The sequence below is a fragment of the Entelurus aequoreus genome, linkage group LG01 (genome assembly GCF_033978785.1).
Source record: "Entelurus aequoreus isolate RoL-2023_Sb linkage group LG01, RoL_Eaeq_v1.1, whole genome shotgun sequence".
Taxonomy (NCBI): Eukaryota; Metazoa; Chordata; class Actinopteri; order Syngnathiformes; family Syngnathidae; genus Entelurus; species Entelurus aequoreus.
The window spans coordinates 50,083,774-50,104,672 of NC_084731.1; the positions used below are offsets into that span (position 1 = coordinate 50,083,774).

At 41.4% G+C, this 20,899-nt stretch overlaps 1 protein-coding gene across 2 annotated transcripts in view; it reads right to left on the reverse strand.

The window, feature by feature from the left end:
* Positions 1 to 3,188: 3,188 nt before the first annotated feature.
* grm2a (glutamate receptor, metabotropic 2a) overlaps positions 3,189 to 20,899 on the reverse strand; it is a 164,212-nt gene continuing 146,501 nt past the window's right edge. For both annotated transcript variants that reach the window (XM_062054289.1, XM_062054280.1), the window contains exons 5-6: positions 5,450 to 5,627; positions 3,189 to 3,628 (exon numbers count right to left, since the gene is read on the reverse strand). In XM_062054289.1, the coding sequence (XP_061910273.1) occupies positions 3,555 to 3,628; positions 5,450 to 5,627 (252 nt within the window). In that variant the 3' untranslated portion in view covers positions 3,189 to 3,554. The remainder of the gene's footprint in view (positions 3,629 to 5,449; positions 5,628 to 20,899) is intronic.

The window sequence follows — 20,899 nt, forward strand, 5'->3', positions numbered from 1 at the left end:
GCTCCAGCCTATCTCGCCGATTGTATTGTAACATATGTCCCGACAAGAAATCTGCGTTCAAAGAACTCCGGCTTATTAGTGATTCCCAGAGCCAAAAAAAAGTCTGCGGGCTATAGAGCGTTTTCTATTCGGGCTCCAGTACTCTGAAATGCCCTCCCGGTAACAGTTAGAGATGCTACCTCAGTAGAAGCATTTAAGTCCCATCTTAAAACTCATTTGTATAATCTAGCCTTTAAATAGACCCCCCTTTTTTAGACCAGTTGATCTGCCGTTTCTTTTCTTCTCTCCTCTTCTCCCCTGTCCCTTGCGAGGGGGAGTTGCATAGGTCCGGTGGCCATGGATGAAGTGCTGGCTGTCCAGAGTCGGGACCCCGGGTGGACCACTAGCCTGTGCATCGGTTGTGGACATCTCTGCGCTGCTGACCCGTCTCCGCTCGGGATGGTTTCCTGTTGGCCCCGCTGTGGACTGGACTCTCGCTGATGTGTTGGATCCACTGTGGACTGGACTTTCACAATGTTATGTCAGACCCACTCGACATCCATTGCTTTCGGTCTCCCCTAGAGGGGGGGGATTACCCACATATGCGTTCCTCTCCAAGGTTTCTCATAGTCATTCACTGACGTCCCACTGGGGTGAGTTTTTCCTTGCCCGTATGTGGGCTCTGTACCGAGGATGTCACTGTGGCTTGTACAGCCCTTTGAGACACTTGTGATTTAGGGCTATATAAATAAACATTGATTGATTGATTGATTGACTGTTGATCATCCTGGTGACATCATCCATACTACCTCTGCTACCCATGATATTCCTGTTACTATAGTTCATGCTTCATGCCATGCCACAGTAAGTGTTCTTGTTTCGTGTTCTTAGTTAATTGCCTTTGTGCTAGTCTTTTGGTTTCATTAGTCAAGTTTGTTCTCCGCCATTGTGCGCGCCTTTTGTTTGCTTCCTTTTTTGTAGTTTGTTAGTGTTTAAATAAATATGTATTTACCTTCACGCCATGTCCAGTCCAGCTTTACTTGTATCCCGGGAAAACAAACACACCAAAGTCTCCGCCCTGACAAATGTCACCAGCAAAGAAGTTTTTCTGCAAGAAGGTTGGACAAGTTGGACGAGGGAGTGTGGGCAGTCCTGCGCGCCATGGAGAAAGAAACGCTGCGTTATTCCTCCGTGGAGCGCAGAGACCTGATGTGGGGGCCAGATGGAAAACTGGTGCCATTGAGCTCCATTTGGTCCGAGGACAACGCTGCGTCACCGCAGTCCCAGAAGCGCCGCTCCAGACCAAGGACGTCAGGGAAGGCGAGGGGACAGCACGTGGCGCTCCCGCAAGCTCCTCCCCCTCCGGGCGGAAATAGATGCCCACCAGCCTGGCAGCGCCAAGAAGACGTCACAGACCAGGATTTTTTTTTCAATGCTTTTTCTTTTGATCACCCGCCTCCAACAAAAGACTCAAGGACCATGATAAAACACTACCAAAACATGATCCTGAAAATTAGAGCTAATCAGTCACAGCCATCTGAATTTCATGCCCCGCCCCCAGGACTCAAGCCCCACCCACGCCACAAGATGTTTCTTTTTTTTCACCCAATAAAACTCAGGTGGATATAACAGAAAGACATTTTTGACAATTTAATGGCGAGGATTCTGCCCCCCTCCTGACCTTCCTCCACCCACCCCAAAAAATGGTTCCAGACCGCGGGGAGCGTGTCTGGTATCCGCTCCTTGGGGGGTAGGGGGGCTAGGGCTGGGAACTGTTCAGGTGGGGTTGTTTAGCATCACCATGTCAAGCCACAGCCTCCAACCCGGCCGCCGCCACCGGTCTTTCGGCCGGCCAAGCCGCAACCACCAGCTAGGCCACCTCCACCTGCACCTGTTCCAAGGCTAGCATCAGCGCCAAGGCTAGCACCAGCGCCAAGGCCAGCGCCAGTAGCAGCACCACGGCTAGCACCTGTCGCTGCACCACGGCTAGCGCCCGTAGCTTCCCCACGCCGCCAAGCACCTCCAGTACCTGCACCATGCCAAGTTCCTGTCACAGCTCCAAGGCTAGCATCACGGCTAGCACCCGTAGCAGCTCCACGCCGCCAAGCACCTCCAGTACCTGCACCACGCCAAGCCACTCTACGGCAAGTTCCTGTCATAGCTCCAAGGCTAGCATCACGGCTAGCACCCGTAACTGATCCACGCCGCCAAGTGCCGCCCGTAGCTGCTCCACACCGCCAAGTGCCGCCCGTAGCTGCTCCACGCCACCAAGTGCCGCCAGTCGCAGCTCCACGACGCCAAGTGCCGCCAGTCGCAGCTCCACGACGCCAAGTGCCGCCAGTCGCAGCTCCACGACGCCAAGACCCGCCACCAGACCAAGACCCGCCACCAGACCAAGACCTAAGCCAAGACCAAGACCCAAGCCAAGACCAAGACCCGCCATGCCAAGACCCGCCATGCCAAGACCCGCCACGCCAAGCTTCGCCGCCTGACGCGTCACGCCAATCTTCTCCGCCTGACGCGTCACGCCAAGCTTCGCCGCCTGACGCACTACGCCAAGCTTCGCCGCCTGCCACGATGACGACGCATCCACCTCCTCGTCGGCCACGGACGTGGCCATTCTATGGGCGTCCACCACGCCAGGTACGCCGACCTCCTCGTCGGCCACGGATGTGGCCATTCCCAGGTCGCCCACCTCGTCAGTCCAGCTTTACTTGCATCTCGGGAGAACAAACACACCAAAGTCACCTGTGGGTCAATGCAGAGTATATAGCTGCCTGCTGCTCCAACATATTATAAGTTGAGTTCCACCTTATAATATGGTCTGTTCCACCTAGCAGGTTCAGAGCAGGAAACAAAAGTCGTCATCTGTTGTATGAAAACAAACTAGGAAGCCAGACCGACTCACTGGCAAGGCAGGCTTAAATAATGTCAGTGATGACTAACAAGTGCGTGTCCGGAAACACACACGGCAGGTGAAAACAATAAGCAGCCATGGCAACAAACTCAGGTGCACAAATAGGCACTCAAGGAGTCCAAAACTAACAGAAAACACAAGTGCATAAACAGAAATATGATCCGGGCAGCGGATCATAACAGTGATGTTGCAAATGTCCTTTTTAAGGGAGGGAAGTACATTTTAACATAAAAAAAAAAAGTCTAGTCTATGACATTAGTGTGATAAAGATTGCGAATGCACTTGACTCAAAACAAAAAGACACAACAAGCCAATTTGATATTGATAAAAAACACATTTTATTTACATAAATTACAAGAAAGCGCAAACTTTTCACCAAAATCTACATTAAAAACATCCTGTACTGTATATATTACATTTAACAGATTCACTATAATTTACTCCATTTGTTGCAATAGAAACGAGGGCAATACTTTTATTGGTGTCTAGCTTTGAAAATCTCTTTGAATTGAACATAATAAAATAAGTTGGACATTGTACTCACAGCACTCTGAGGACAACAAAGTCAGGACAACCATCCTCTGTAATATTTGAGAAACCTGATTGAGGACTATAGTGGTTATATATTGTAATTGTGTTAACAATGCTTGGCTGATCTTCACAAGGAAGACGTCGTGGAGTCGACCACCTCTCGCCCGTTACACACTGTTGGAACAATATTGGAGGCTGATGCTGCAAAACAAAGACACAAAATCATAAATACAGGGATGCCTTGGGATACAAGCGCCAGCTTAAGAGTTTTTCAGGATACGAGCTGTCTATCGGCTAATTGTTATGCTTTAGGATTGGGAGCAAACGTTCAGGTTGTGAGCGAATGCTACAGTGAACCCCGTAAGATCCAACCAAAACATCTGGTCTTACTCGCTAGTGATGTGTATTTCTGGTCTTGTCATTCTTGTCCGGACAGAAGGGTTGACACGGCAGTGCGGCTGGATCAAAAGATACGTCAGAGATGCTTTACTGAACCAAAAGTTGCTTTATAACAGGCAAGCGTCATTATACAGGACTGCAGTTCCTGGAGGAGGTCAGGTCAAGTAAATGAGGCACTCCTAACTTGGAGAAGCCAAACCGTCAGTTTTATATTCCTTCTTTCTCTGTCTGGGTGTGTGCTAATTCAGGAGAGTACAACCTGACCATGTGAGGAGATGTTTTTGTGTAAGTGACTGGGAAGACAACAGATGTATACCCTAACTTGTAGGTTGACGCTAAGATAAGCATGGTATCTCTCCTCCAGGATAGAGCTATACATTTTGCATTCCGAAGCCTGGTTTTATTACTTCTTCTCGTGAGAGAGCTAATTCCAGTCCATATGCGAATGTCCAACCAAGGCTCCTTAATTTATTATGGGCTCAACCATTATTTACTTAAACCTGGTGGTTCGCTTTGTCCAAGTTGAATATAAACATTTACCATACGTATAACATAATATGAGTTAATTAATTCACTTCACTAGCAATAGCTTATAGCTAAAGGTCGACATAACTTAAGTTTTTTCCAACCATGGGAAGAAAGAAAGTGAGCGTGAAGGACACTGCTGAGAAGAAGAAGTGGATGATCTTCATTGAATTAAAGAAATAAATCGTCAAAAACATAACAGAGTGTGTAGTCGACTTGGTGAAGCAGTTGGAGCGTAGCACTGCTAGTCTGCACCATACGGAAACAGAATGCGACGATAACGCAAGCCAAGGATGTTAGATTAATAGCGTAACGGCGGACATGTATCCATGAAAATGTGGAAAAGCTGCTGATGGTTTGTTTGATGGAGAAGCGCTTTCGGAGAAGTCCACTCTTCAAGGTAAATGTTGTACATTGTTACTACATTACTTCATAAAACTACGGTAGTTGTTTGTAGTACATTCTACTGTATTGTTTTAAACAATAGTTTGTATCTAAAAGTAATTTTTATTTTCAACAGGCATGTCACATATTAAAATTGTGCCGTTTCGCGGGGCCAAGCACATATTAAATTGACTTCAATTCATTTTAATGGGAAACACTGTTACCCAATATGAACTGTTCTAGGTACAAACTGCGTGAAAGAACAAATTAAACTATTATCACTGTGTATATTTACAGCAGGGCTATTCAAGTGGCAGCCGGGCAGCCAAATCCGGCTGGGAATGACACCAGAACAGCTAGCGCAGTTCAGTTCAAAAAGCTTGGACGAGACTATAGAGACTAATATCTTTGCAGCAGATTCCTAAAATAACTTTTTGGTAGCAGGTCCTTAAAGACTGCAGAGCGCTTATGTTGTAAAAACAGGGCTATTAAAAAAAGTAAAATAAAGAGACAAAACAAAATCAAATGTCCTATGCAAAGGATGCTGGTTCCCAGGAGCATACAGAATTAGAACAACAGTGAAGGGAGAAGTCCGGCACCCCAATCTGTAGCTTTCCGCAAATGTGGCCCTTTGAACAGTTTAGTAGAATAGCCCTGAAGTACAGTATGTAGACACACAATGGGGCTGTCCTCTAACAAATGTGCCACATGTACCTTGAGAGAAACTGGAGCCCGGGCCGGTGGTAACGCTGAAGCGGGTGGTGGCCACCCTGAGAGTGCTGACGTTCTTCTGTGGCTGGAACAGGACGATGTGGACCTTAGGAGCAAACAGACAGCCCAGGACGACTGACCCGCTCAGACTGACTGAGATACACATGGTGGTGGTCTGCACCTGCAAACAGAGGTACAAATACACTTATTAGCAAAACCAACACCATGTGTGACTAAACACAATGTTTGCATATAACTGTTGTTAGTGTGTGTACAGCATTGTAAGCAATGGTATTTGGAAACAAACTCTTGATGGAGACTTGAGACTGACAAAAGTGTATGAAGGACAAAACAATGGACATATAAAACATTAATCCATCCATTTTCTACCGCTTGTCCCGTTTAGGGTCGCGGAGGGTGCTGGAGCCTATCTCAGCTGCATTCGGGCGGAAGACGGGGTATACCCTGGACAAGTCGCCACCTCATTGCAGGGCCAACACTGATAGATAGACAACATTCACACTCACATTCACACACCAGGGCCAATTTTAGTGTTGCCAGTCAACCTATCCCCAGGTGCATGTCTTTGGAGGTGGGAGGAAACCGGAATACCCGGAGGGAACCCACGCAGTCACAGGGAGAACATGCAAACTCCACACAGAAAAATCCCGAGCCCAGGATTCAACCTAGGACCTTCGTATTGTGAGGCACATGCACCAACCACCGTGTTGCCCACATTTTAAAAAATGTGTTCCAAATAAAGGGTCAACTAGTGTATCAAGTCTTGAGTGGAGAATTCACATGATTCAGCAAGGTAGGACCTTGAGTTTTATTGACTGATGTGTGCTACATGCATCAAAAAGTAATGCATACTATACCACTTGATCTTGACCACATGTTGTCATGTTGCGACCACAAAACACAAATGTTTTTTAGGGATGTGATAGAATGGACGAGAAATGTGTGGTCAGAGTAGGCAGATGAGGTAGAGCAGACCTAGGCAAAACACGGCCTGCGAGCCACATACAGCCCGTTAACATGTTCAATCCCGCCGGACGTTCATCATTTTTTTAGACTTTTAACATCAAAAATGTAGCCGCCATTATGATGTGCAGTGCTGTTTTTAAATTACCATACGTCTTTAACTACAGAAAGTAAGTTAATGGTTGAAATCTGCGCTTTTGAGTGTTATACGAGTTATTACGGTAATCTACGTCACAGCAGCTCAGATGAGGAACAAAGCAGAGTGGGCGGGGTTTGTTTTCAGAGCAGCCAACCCGAAACACTTGTGTCAGAAACAGATGCGGAAGCAAATTTTTACGTGATATCATAGTGTAGGTGTCTATTACACTTTGCATTCATATTTTTTATTTTTGTTGGGTTTTGCTTGATTGTAAAAGATACACAACTATCAAGGAGCTGGTCTGAGAAGTAAAAGAGGAGCGATGTTCATATGTTGTTAATACTCAGTGATTTATTGTTCATAGTTGATATTGTAAATCACACTTTCTTTATTTTCATGTACATTTTGGGTGTCCCATTCAGTAAAAAACTGTACAATTCCATTTTTATTTTTTTTTCAAAAATGCACACAATTGTGGAGTACAAGGAAATTTAGACATGATTTTACAAATGAAAAATTTGTACTGCGCAAAGGTATCCAGCGGCACTGCCCCCCGGGTCAAAACCTTCCCAGAAATGTCTTTTGGGGTATGTCCCTACCAGTTTCTACAGACTGACATGTTTGCCTATTCTTATTTGCAAAAACAGCTGAAGCTCAGACAGATTAGATGGAGAGTGTTTGTGAACAGCAGTTTTCAGATTTTAACACAAATTCTTATTTGGATTTGTGTCTGGAGTTTGACTGGGCCATCTTAAAGGCCTACTGAAACCCACTACTGCCGACCACGCAGTCTGATAGTTTATATATCAATGATGAAATCTTAACATTGCAACACATGCCAAAACGGCCGGGTTAACTTATAAAGTGCAATTTTAAATTTCCCGCGAAACTTCCGGTTGAAAACGTCTATGTATGATGACGTTTGCACGTGACGTCGATGGTTGAAACGGAAGTATTCGGACACATTGTATCACAATACAAACAGCTCTGTTTTCATCGCAAAATTCCACAGTATTCTGGACATCTGTGTTGGTGAATCTTTTGCAATTTGTTTAATGAACAATGGAGACTGCAAAAAAGAAAGCTGTAGGTGGGATCGGTGTATTGGCAGCTGGCTGCAGCAACACAACCAGGAGGACTTTGAGGATAGCAGACGCGCTATCCGACGCTAGCCGCCGACCGCATGGATGATCGGGTGAAGTCCTTCGTCGCGCCGTCGATCGCTGGAACGCAGGTGAGCACAGGTGTTGATGAGCAGATGAGGGCTGGCGTAGGTGGAGCGCTAATGTTTTTATCATAGCTCTAACGAGGTCCCGTAGCTAAGTTAGCTTAAATGGCGTTGTTAGCAACAGCATTGCTAGGCTTCGACAGGCGGCACAGCATTAACCTTGTAGTTACAGGTCCAGTGTTTGGTTCGGTGTCTCCTGATAGTAGTATTGTTGATCTGCTGTCTATCCTTCCAGTCAGGGGCTTATTTCTTTTGTTTCTATCTGCATTTAAGCACGATGCTATCACGTTAGCTCCGTAGCTAAAGTGCTTCACCGATGTATTGCCGTGGGGATAAAAGTCACTGTGAATGTCTATTTCGGGTTCTCGACTCTCATTTTCAAGAGGATATAGTATCCGAGGTGGTTTAAAATACAAATCCGTGATCCACAATAGAAAAAGGAGAAAGTGTGGAATCCAATGAGCCCTTTTACCTAAGTTACGGTCAGAGCGAAAAAAGATACGTCCTGCACTGCACTCTAGTCCTTCACTCTTACGGTCCTCATCCACAAATCTTTCATCCTCGCTCAAATTAATGGGGTAATCGTCGCTTCCTCGGTCCGAATCGCTCTCGCTGCTGGTGTAAACAATGGGGAAATGTGAGGAGCCCTTCAACCTGCGACGTCACGCTACTTCCGGTACAGGCAAGGCTTTTTTTATCAGCGACCAAAAGTTGCGAATTTTATCGTCGATGTTCTCTACTAAATCCTTTCAGCAAAAATATGGCAATATCGCGAAATGATCAAATATGACACATAGAATGGATCTGCTATTCCCGTTTAAATTAAAAAAAAATCATTTCAGTAGGCCTTTAACATATTAATATAAGTCCTTTTCCACTGCAGGAACTTTTACAGAACCGTTCCAGTTTACCGTGGTCAATGAAATATGCCCATCTGTTTTCACCAAAAATAGAACTTCACCAGGAACTAATTTGTCTTCCTAGTCGCCACCTGAAGTGGTGGGCTGTGCTGTCGAACGCTTATTGGTTGAACACAGTTGGTGAGTCTCTAAAACGTTCTATTCACACATGATAGCCGCCAATAAAGTATGGGGGGCAACATGTTTGTTTTTTATTTGTTGCGTATTTCAATAACAAACTACTTGACGTATTGAGCAAAAGAAAACCGATAGGAACTTTTTGAGTTGCAGGATCTTCTGTGGGGAATCTGTGTGCCGAACAGTGTTCTGAAAATTACTCTAAAAAAGTAATTGATAATAGTTACTTGTTACTTTACCAAAAAAGTAATTGAATTACAAACATAATTACTATAATAAATGTAATTAATTACTAGGGAAAGTAATTTATATGTTACTTAAACGTGGGGATGGGGTGGCTTGGTCGTGCCAGCAATTTGAGGGTTCTTGGTTCGATTCCTGTCTTCCGTATCCTAGTCATGTCCGTTGTGTCCTTGAGCAAGACACTTCACCCTTGCTCCTGATGGGTCGTGGTTAGGGCCTTGCATGGCAGCTCCCGCCATCATTGTGTGACTGTGTGTGTGAATGGGCGAATGTGGAAATGGTGCCAAAGCGCTTTGAGTCCCTTGAAGGTAGAAAAGTGCTATACAAGTATAACCCATTTACCATTAAAAACAACCTTTAAATATCTGACATATGCATTTGAGGGACGTGTGATATCATCGAGGGTTTCAACAGAGCTGTGTTTTTTAGCTTTAGCAGTTAGCAGCGTACTTTGTCGGCTTTCACGCCAGCTCTTTTGAATCTTTTCACCGGATTGTGTTACCTCTGCTTAATAAAAAGATTCATTGTGCTTCGATGGCTGTCATAGCTTTTTGTCAACAAACAGGGTATATTTTGGATGGCAAGTTCACTTCAATCATTGATTTGTTGTTCATTATTCCCATCTGTAGTGTCACAGTGTGATGTTGCCTCTTCCTATATCAAGTTAATTTTAGTGCAATGCTGCTTGTTGTTTTCACTAGTAAGAATATATTTCCTGCTTTGAACTTTCTACACTTATGATGCTGTCTTGTTGTCAACATAAAACCACATCAAAAGTAGCGTGTCACATTTCATCAAGCTATCACTAACGGCGTAAAGGACCTAAAAGATTAATTAGATTACTTGTTACCAGTAAAGTAACTGCATTATTAACATTGTTATTTTATAAAGTAGCATAGGATAGGATAGTTGTTTTTTTTATCCCACAATGGGGAAATTAATTGTTGCAGTGCAGTTTTTTTTTACATACATACAGAAGAAAAGCGTAATGAAAAACAAAAAAATAGTAATAAATACTACATATTGCTCACTAATATGTATAGGTAGATGATAAAATACAACAAAAAAACACTAGCATTGGTATTGTACACTACGAAAAAAAACATCACAGTAATCACATGTTTGTTGTAAAGTCTTATGGCTGTGGTTAGAAAGGACCTGCTATTGAATATATTTCCTGCATTGAACTTTCTACACTTATGATGCTGTCTTGTTGTCAACATAAAACCACATCAAAAGTAGCGTGTCACATACATCAAGCTATCGCTAACGGCGTAACGGACCTAAAAGATTAATTAGATTACTTGTTACCAGTAACGGCGTTATTAACATTTTTATTTTATAGAGTAGCATAGGATAGGATATGTTTTTTTTTTATCCCACAATGGGGAAATTACATTGTTGCAGTGCAGTTTTTTTTACATACAGTAACAGAAGAAAAGCGTAATGAAAAACAAAAAAATAGTAATAAATACTACATATTGCTCACTAATATGTATAGGTAGATGATAAAATACAACAAAAAAAACACTAACATTGGTATTGTCCACTACGAAAAAAAAAAAACATCACAGTAATGACATAAGTTTGTTGTAAAGTCTTATGGCTGTGGCTAGAAATGACCTGTAAAGTCTATTTAGGTGTACTGAAGAGGCTACACCGGATAGTCGAACCTCAGATTCAGGAGGAGCAATGTTATTTTTGTCCTCGTCGTGGAACTGTGGACCAACTCTAACCAAACTTCCATGCACCCCAAATCAGTCTACATGTGTTTTGTGGACTTGGAGAAGGCATTCGACCATGTCCCTTGGGAAGTCCTGTGGAGAGTGCTCATCTGGCTGGGGTCTTTAGCTTACGCTGGATCAGTTCGCAGCTGAGTGTGAAGAGACTGGGATGAAAATCAACAAGTACGACGTTATGGTTTTCGCCCGGAAAAGGGTAAAGTGCTACCTCCGGGTTGGGGAAGAGATCCTGCCCCAAGTGGAGGAGTTCAAGTATCTTGGGATTTTTTTCACGAGTGTGGGAAGAGTAGATTGTGAGATCGACAGGCAGATTGGTGCAACGTCTGCAGTGATGCGGACCCTGCATCGGTCCTTCGTGGTGAAAAAGGAGCTGAGCCGGAATGCAATGCTATTTGAACCTGCCTTCCTATCCAGTCTGTGCTGTATTATTGTCATTCCTACCTGTTGTGTAGATATTGTTACAGCTACTACCTGTCGTGCTACTACTTGTCCTTGTACCTGTCGTCGTAGCGGTAAGCTGTTCCTGTTAGCTATTTGTGGTTTGCTTTCTCCTAGCTCTTTTGTTTTGTGTTTTCTTGTTAGCCATTAGCTGTTTCCAGTTTTTCTGTTTGCTGGTTCCTGTTTTCAGTTTTGGCTATTCCTAGTTCCTGGTTTGTGTTTTTACCTTTATTTTATGAACATTAAATCATGTTTTCCTGGACAATGCCTGCCGCCATCTCTGCATCTTGGGGTTCGTCACCAACAACACACCGTGACAGAATTATATTACTATAATATATCTCCTACATGAAAATATGTCTTTTATTATGCATTTTCTTGCATACAGTATGCATGAATGCGCTGGTGATGCGATCCACAGCCTTGTGCACAGAATTAAGTGTCAGTGTGCATATGTTTCTGTTGTCTGGATTGTTATTCCCAAAAAGTCTTACAGATAATAGATGTGTGCTGCGGGTTCAACACATTGCACACAGGTAGGAGCATTATAACACGAATATTCAGAAAATGATCGTTTCCATGGTAAAAGCCACGTTTCAATTGCACGCGCAGTGTTAGTAGATCACACACAACACGCCAACTAAAAGTAAACACAACTTTAGTTTTTGCACACCCAGTAAATCAGGCCCTCAGCGATCTTGTTTGAGGAAATATGTGAAATAGAGGAAGGAGTAAACGAGTGGAATAAAGGTAAACCACATCAAATAATCACTATTAGGGGCGGCATGGCGTAGAGGGTAGAGCGGCCATGCCAGAGACCTGAGGGTTGCAAATTCGCTCCCTGCCTCTTGACATCCAAATCGCTGCCGTTGTGTCCTTGGGCAGGACACTTCACCTTTGCCCCCGGTGCCGCTCACACTGGTGAATGAATGATGAATGATGAGTGGTGGTCGGAGGGGCCGTAGGTGCAAACTGGCAGCCACGCTTCCGTCAGTCTACCCCAGGGCAGCTGTGGCTATGAAAGTAGCTTACCACCACCAGGTGTGAATGAATGATGGGTTCTCACTTCTCTGTGAAGCGCTTTGAGTGTCTAGAAAAGCGCTATATAAAATCTAATCCATTATTATTATTATTATTATTATTTAGTTTTTTACATGCAGTAACAGTAATTAGTCTGTCCGTGTTGTCACCGTAAGCTAAACACTGACATGTATTCTTAATATTTACTGCTGAAATGATCCATAAGGACTCGCCTGACCCTCCTGAGTTCATCAATAGAACTTGGTTTTCCACCTCATTAGATATATTTTACCTGAGTTAGTGAGGGAAAGGTCCCTGTCATATTCTTGTCATCGTATGCAAAACCCACTTTTCTTGTCCGTTGGCATCAATCTTTGTGTATTTGGGATCCCCATAAGTGCAGAACATTTGAATTAAAACCATGCAGGCATTGCAGAGATATTTTTAAAACAAATTTTCTTTACTCCAAATGATCCCATTTTGAGATTTTCTCCATTTGTGATGTATACCACCTTGTGATCTTAGCAGATATCACAATATATGGTAAATGTTTCCCTGATAATGGTTTTTATTTCTAGCAGCACGTTTTGTAATCTGAGCAAAAATATGTCCATGGTGCGACCCAATGCTGGTATTGGTTGTGTTAACCAGCACAGGACACTACGCAGACCTCCAGCCTCATCTGAATAAGTAAGAAGTACCTGGTTGACTTCTGTGTTTCATGGCATCGTGCCCACAACTTTGAGGAAGTTTCTCCTCTTTGTGCAAAATAATTTGAAGCCGGTTTACCAACCTCTGAGAATATACAGAAGTATATTCCCCAAAACTACTTTTAACAGCAGGTTCAGTTACTACTATCATGGCAATGAAGGAGACAATGAAGCGGTAAGTCTGTAAATGTGTAATGAATAGTTAGCAGTAGCTCTACATTGCATCTTAAATACGTTGTAGCAATGTCGCCTATTGTTTACAAGTAATTGAAGTGGCAGAGAAATGGTTAACGTGATGTCTGGCTTGTAAATGAACATATTTACTCAACATTATTATTTGATCATGCATTTTGGTGTTCAACAATAGTGTTCAAAATTGTGAGATTTGATCCTTTTCATAATTCATGTATGTGTTTAGATATGTCATTTTTGCTTGTTGAATTCCAAAGTATGGGGGGGCATGGAGGGATTGAATTTAATCTACAAAGACAACTCTTCAAAACCGCTCGTTTATGAGAGACAGTCAGAAAGAGGCTAGAAGGTGGGTCTGTAAAGCAAGATTTTAACCAAAGTACCACCATTTCAGGTTATGTAGGCCACAAGGAATTTTTTTAAAAGTTGATTAAAAATTGTTATTTCATAACCCCTTTCAGATTGAGAGTGAGGCTTTTCTGGTTTTGCAAATCAAGTGCTGATTGTGACGTATGATTTCCTGATTCTGGTTAATTGCGATGGGTCTGATTAAAGGTCTCTTGGCACATCTGGCAAGGTTCAGTAATTTGTCAAAGGTTGTATTTCTCTCCATCTGGCCTTCAATGTTTTCATGGGGGCACTGTCTGTGACGGTGAGTGTTTATTCAGTTGTGTTTGCTGCCTAGATGAGATGACCAGCACTGGCACACAAAGGGAGACCTCTCCCTTAGGGCACTAAGAACAGCTTCAATATTCCGTACGATAATCAAATTAGTTATTCATGGCTCAGTGGATTGTATTTAGTTTGTTTTTCGTGACAGACCGCAGTCAAATTGTTTCCCACACTGGAGATTTGCATCAGGGTGTGACAAGAAACTACAAAATCAGGAAAACACTAAGTCCGTAACATACTAACGATTCCCGACTGTGTGCTTTAATAATTATTTATTGATCAAAAGACATGTTTTTGTTGGTTTGATGAGCCCGTTATGGCTGTAACTCCCCCACATAGACAACAGAGCCTGCAGGGAGGGTGAATCTGAGCATCATCACAGTCCCAGGACATACTGTCGGACACAGCTGGGACTCTTCATTCTTGTCGTTCACACTCCATTCAACATAGCAATGTGCCAGGACACTGTAGGACATCCATTTCTCTTCCCGCACTCAGAGTCCGACCTGTTTTCTCCTCGTTTCTGCAGAGGCAATTGTGTCAGGGGATTCCACTGCCTGCAAATCCCGTCTGCCTCCCTCAAGCTGCAATGTGTGAAGATCCCAATGGGAAATACCCCTACGCCTCATGTCACTACTTTCGCTGACGGTCTATCAATTTTGTCTACATTACAGTATATGGCACTTATGTGAAAGGCCTATGTGCAGGTATAGTGTTTGGTAGGCGAATCCTCGTTGAATGAAGCATTGCCAAAATTCTAACACATTGTTATTTTAGGATTATTGATATACAGTGGTACCTCAGGATACGGGCATAATTGTTTTTTTGATACAGCTCGTACCTCAAAAACTTGTATTAAGAAACAGTGTCACCCATTGAAATTAATTAAAATCCTGAGTGCAGCTGGGATAGGCTCCACCAGGATTGATTTCCCTGGCTTTGAGAGTCTCCCGAAGGACAGTACGGCGAAGACATAACAACCACCCTTCTTTTCTCTCATGGACACACACCTGTTGTTGTTGACTTTGGACTGACTAGAGGCTACACAAAACCAAGGCCGCGGAACAGAGATATGTCTTACACACATACATATCCACAAAAAAATATACGCCACACACACATACCCCACCCCCCATCCAACGCCCTTGATGCAAATTCCTTAGGGGTAATGGACGGCTGGGTAGCGCCTGAAGAGCTGCAGCCTTCCACCGTAGCCCCCACTCCCTCCCCTCTGTTGAAAGTCTCGAGATGTATGTTGTAATATGGATATGTGCTTTGCTATGGAGGGTTTTCCCACTCCAGACTGGGCCCCCTTAGTAGCCCAGTCTAGATTGTATTTTTTTTTACTCATCCTCCCCCAGCGTTTACTTTTTTCCCATCTTTTTCAGGGCGCCTTGTGGCGACCCATCAGCATTCCTGTTCTGCAACCCTGAACACTGTTTGTCTAATCTTGAACGAGTTTCTGCTGAAAACAAAGTTTTGTTGTACTTGTGCAATTCTTTTTTTTTTTTTCATTTATTTAAGGCAATGACATAAAAAAGTACAAAGTTGACCACACATAATAATATAAATTAATATAGTGCAAAAGGTAATGTATAGTATGTAATGCATGATTGTCCAGTTTTGCCTGAAAGGGAGTGGGAAGAAGATAATTTATTTAATCCCACCCCCAGTTCTCCATTCAGTGATTATTCACATGAGTTTCACTGTTACTTTGTTCAAGGATTATAATACAGATGTTGTATCATAGTGGCATTACCACAGGTAACAATAATTATTACACTGTAACAATAATTTGTATCAACAATGTAGGAATAATGAATATACCAACAATGGTAATAGACAAAATACCAACAATGGTAATAGACAACATAGCAATAATGGTAATAGACATACTTGCCAACCTTGAGACCTCCGATATCGGGAGGTGGGGGGTGGGTGGGGTGGGGTGGGGGGGGCGTGGTTAAGGGCGTGGTTAAGAGGAGAGTATATTTACAGCTAGAATTCACCATCTCAAGTATTTCATATATATATATATATATATATATATATATATATATATATATATATATATATATATGTATATATATATATATATATATATATATATATATTTATATATACATGTATATATATATATATATATATATATATATATATATATATATATATATATATATATATATATATATATATATATATATATATGTATGAAATACTTGACTTTCAGTGAATTCTAGCTATATATATATATATATATATATATATATATATATATATATATATATATATATATATATATATATATATATATATATATATATATAAATATATATATTTTATTATACATATAAATAAAATAAATACTTGAATTTCAGTGTTCCGGAGGCTATCCAGTAGATGGCAGCACTGTCCTGTTTAACTTCTCCGTTCATGAATGAGTATATCATTTCGGCCACCGTGTTCAATGGAGAAGTCTGTTATACAAAATGTACAGGCAACATACATACCCCTTCCCCTTCGAACTGTCCTGGATTAACTGAAATTCTTGTTTCCATTTGTTTTGGAACTTGCAAGCGTATTTCTTCATCTTGCTCGTCGACGGCGTCGCCATGTTTGTAACTTCCTCATTTTTCTGCATCGTCTCCTTGTTGTGTGCGCAGTTGTGCACTCTACTCTCTAAAAGCCGTAGATGTTATGACGTCATTGGGCAGGCAAGCCCAATGGGAAAGCGGACGTGAGAACAGGCTGTCCCCACTCAGGTCCACATTGAGCTGGAGGGGGCGTGGCCTCCAGCTCCGGCTGAATACCGGGAGTTTGTCGGGAGAAAATTTCTGCCGGGAGGTTATCGGGAGAGGCGCTGAATACCGGGAGTCACCCGCTAAAAACGGGAGGGTTGGCAAGTATGGTAATAGACAACACAGCAATAATGGTAAGGAAACATTGAGCACATGTTAACACTTTGAGACAGAGTATAACAGCAGGTCAAATTAAAGAACCTCATCTCTATATTAGAAACCAGACCCCATGTTTGTATAATAGTTTAAATCGATTAATAGTTTGGCATTGCTTGTGTTGTAAGTCCAGTTTGTTCCATAATTTTACTCCGCATACAGACACACAAAAATGTTTACGATTGGTTTGAGCTCTCGGCAATGAGAAATATCCAAAGCCTCTCAAGTTATGAGCCTGTACTTGTCTTATAAAAAAACGTTGTAGATTAGGCGGCAATAATTTGTTAAATGCTTTATATAAGATTATAAATGTATTATATTTAACAAGGTCATCAAATTTGAGCATTTTTAATTGCATAAAAAGATTATGAGTATGTTCTAAATACCCAACGTTGTGAATGATCCGCACTGCTCTTTTCTGTAATATGATCAGAGGATGAATTGTGTTGTGGTAAGTATTCCCCCATACTTCAACACAGTATGTAAGGTATGGCAGTACCAAGGTGCAGTATAGAGTACGGAGTGCATTTTCATTGAGGTATAGTTTTGCTTTGTTTATAATTGAGAGGCTTTTGGAGATTTTAGTTTTAATGTGTCTGACATGAGGTTTCCATGATAGTTTACTATCAATTATTACTCCCAAAAATGTATTCTCATTTACGATTTCAATTTGGGTACCATCAATACTTATTTTCTGTTCAGACGTTATGTTGCGATTTCCAAACATCACTATCTTAGTTTATTTATTTATTTATTTATTATTTATTTATTTATATTCAAAGATAATTTATTTGTGTCCATCCATTTTTTTTTTTTACTATTTTTAGCTCTGTGTTTACTGTATTTATGAGCTCATTATAGTCATCACTACTGTGGAATATATTTGTGTCGTCTGCAAATAGTATAAATTTCAGTACTTTGGATGTATTAAACATATTAATATATACAGTACATTAAACAGTTTTGGCCCCAACACGGACCCTTGGGGGACACCACAAGCAATGCCAAGAGTATCAGATAAAAATGTACCTATTTTTACAAACTGTACCCTTCCTGTTAAATAACTTTTTAATCAGTCACCAGCCAGTCCCCTAATTCCATATATTTCCATTTTATCGAGTAGAATTGAATGGTATCAAAATGGTATCAAAATACCAACTGCATATCTTTTATGCTCCAGTGCATTAGTAATTTCTTCAATAGCTTCAGTTATCGCCATTGAGGTTGTTCGTTTGGACCTAAAGCCATACTGACCGTCATTGATTATATGATGCTTCTCAAGAAAAGATTCAAGTCGAGAGTTAAATAGTTTCTCTAAGATTTTTGAGAACTGAGGCAAAAGAGAGATTGGTCTGTAATTGGTGAAAGGGTTTTTGTTGTCACTTTTGAAGAGCGGAGTTACCTTAGCAATTTTCATTTGACTTGGAAAGCAGCCAGTCTGGAATGATAGGTTACATATATAAGTTAAAGGTTTTACAATATTCAGTATAATTTTTTGAACCAATATCATGTTGATATCATGGCAGTCAGTGGAGCACTTACTTTTACACTTCCGCATAATGTTTGTCACTTCCTGCTCATTTGTAGCTGAGAGGAAGAATGATGAAGAATTATGTTCAATAGTTGATTTTGTAACTCCATTGTCTGGGATATCAACAGCCAACTTAGGACCAACATTTACAAAAAAACTATTGAACTTATTCACTACATTACTCATATTATAATATTCACCGTTTTCATCAATAAAGTAATCAGGATATGTCAACTTTGAATATCCTTGTTTGATTAGACTATTCAAAACATCCCAAGTTCCTTTTAAATTGTTTTTGTTTTCATATAGTTTTTTTTTTGATAATATAACTGTTTGCCTGTTCTTATAATATCAGTTAATTTATTTTTGTACTTCTTGTATCGTTGTTTGACTTCTTTTGTTTGTATTTTGATGAAAAAATTGTAGAGATTGTTTTGCTTTTTACAGGTATTAATTATCCCTTTTGTGATACAAGGGCTATTTTTATTTTTTCCTTTTATAAAATATTATTTCACAGGGCAATGTTTATTATGCAGGGAAGTAAAGATGTCTAAAAAATTACAATAAGCACTCTCCACATTTGGTTCTCTGTATACTGAAGTCCAATCCTGAACTGCTAAACTATTGTTTAGGGCACAGATTGTTTCCTCAGTTGTTATTCGTTTAGAGATTTTTGCCATAGTGTCTTTGGTTTTCTTGAGATGACAGTCATATAAAGTAAAAACAGGTAAATGGTCAGTGATATCACATATAAATAGGCCACTGGTGATTTGATTTCCCATAATGTTAGTAAAAATATTCTCGATGATTGTGGCACTATGTGTTGTTATTCTGCTCGGTTTGGTTATGGTTGGATATAGAGACAAGCTGTACATTGTGTCAATGAAGTCATCAACATGTTTTCGCTTGGTTGAGTTTAACAAATCAATGTTAAAATCACCACAGATAAATATGGTTTTATGGTTCACAGAGGAAAATAGTTTACCCATCCACTCATTGAAAGTTTCTATGCTTGAACCAGGTGCCCGGTATACACAACTCATGAAGATAATTGTCTTTTTGTCATTTAGGATTTCGACTGTTAAGCATTCAAATAATCCATCGACTGCTATGGTCATGTTTGTTAAAAATGTAAATGTAACAGATGTAACAATGCGACCCCTCCTCCTATTTTATTTATTCTGTTTATGTATCTTAATTCATAGTCATTCAGACTAAAATCAATACCTTTATCATTGTTGAACCAGGTTTCAGTAATTGCAATAATGGTAAATGGATGACTAAATTATTTCAAGTAATCCTTAATAGCCTCAAAGTTAGTGTACATGCTTCGACTATTGCAATGTATTATTGACAGACTATCTTCTGATTTTACACTGCTTTCATATTGTTCACAGGTAAAATAATTACAGTTTTTTACAATCGCAGAGAAAAAAATATTATCAGGGTCTATCTCCATATCAGTCTCTGTTGTGGCGTGCTCTTGATACTCACACATTTCCAGTTGTTTTTGTTGATGTTGTAGGATCTTCTGTAACATGTCCATATCAAAACTTTGTGTGGTCTGTGTTCTTGGTGTGGGTAGCATTGAGATGATGTAGAAGTCACAAAGCTACACTTATACCAAGTACTGCATCAATACTTATCAAGATCTTCTATTTTCCTCACCACCAAGACTTTTGCTTCCTCCGGCGTCCCATTTAGTTTGATGAAGATCTTACAGTTTGTTACCCAGGTTTGTTGAATCTTGCTTTGCCTTTTAAGTTGTCGTGCAATCCTTGTGATGTCAGCATTTTTCTTTGTCAAGTGTTCATTCATGAACACATCAGTACCTTTCAGTTTGCGTCCTTGCTTCAATAGTGCCATTTTCTTTTTCCTGTTTGTAAATCTCATGATGACACCTGGTGGTCTTTGGTTCCTCATGGGCAGTGGGTGACAAGTCTCAATGTGCTCCAGGTCCATCTCTATCCCCCTGCTCTGGAGATAGGAAGCCACCTGCTGCTCCACCGACTGTGTCTCCTGCTCGCTGGGCTCCCCGCTGTCCGCGGCCACCGCACGGCGCTTGATCTTACAGTAATGCCGGTGATGACCACATCATTCATGCGGGAGTATTGCTCCAGCTAGTCCACTCACCGCTCCAGGTCCACAATGCGCTGGTCTTTTTCCACGTTCTGGAGGCGTAGCTGTTTCACCTCCTCTAGTAGCCCCAGAAGCTGCTCCTGCTCCTACTCCTCCGATGTCGGGCTTTTCCTTGGTAGAGGCATTATGATGGTCTATATGCCGAAGCATCAAGCAACAGAAGAAAATCACACCTCTGTATCTCAGGCTGCTAATGCTAGCCGGCTTCGGTGTGCTAGCCCGCAGCACCGATCGACACAAACTGCAAAGTGTCATGGCACAGTGACACAGTGAAGCCAAAAAAAGTACAAAAAAGTACAAAAAAGTACAGAAAAGATGTGCTGTTTTGTACAAAGTGATCGTTAAACTCGACAGCCTTACGTCGAAAAAAGTCAGTCAGACGGGCGCAAACTCCAAACAGGAAGTTTCAATGACAATAAAGACC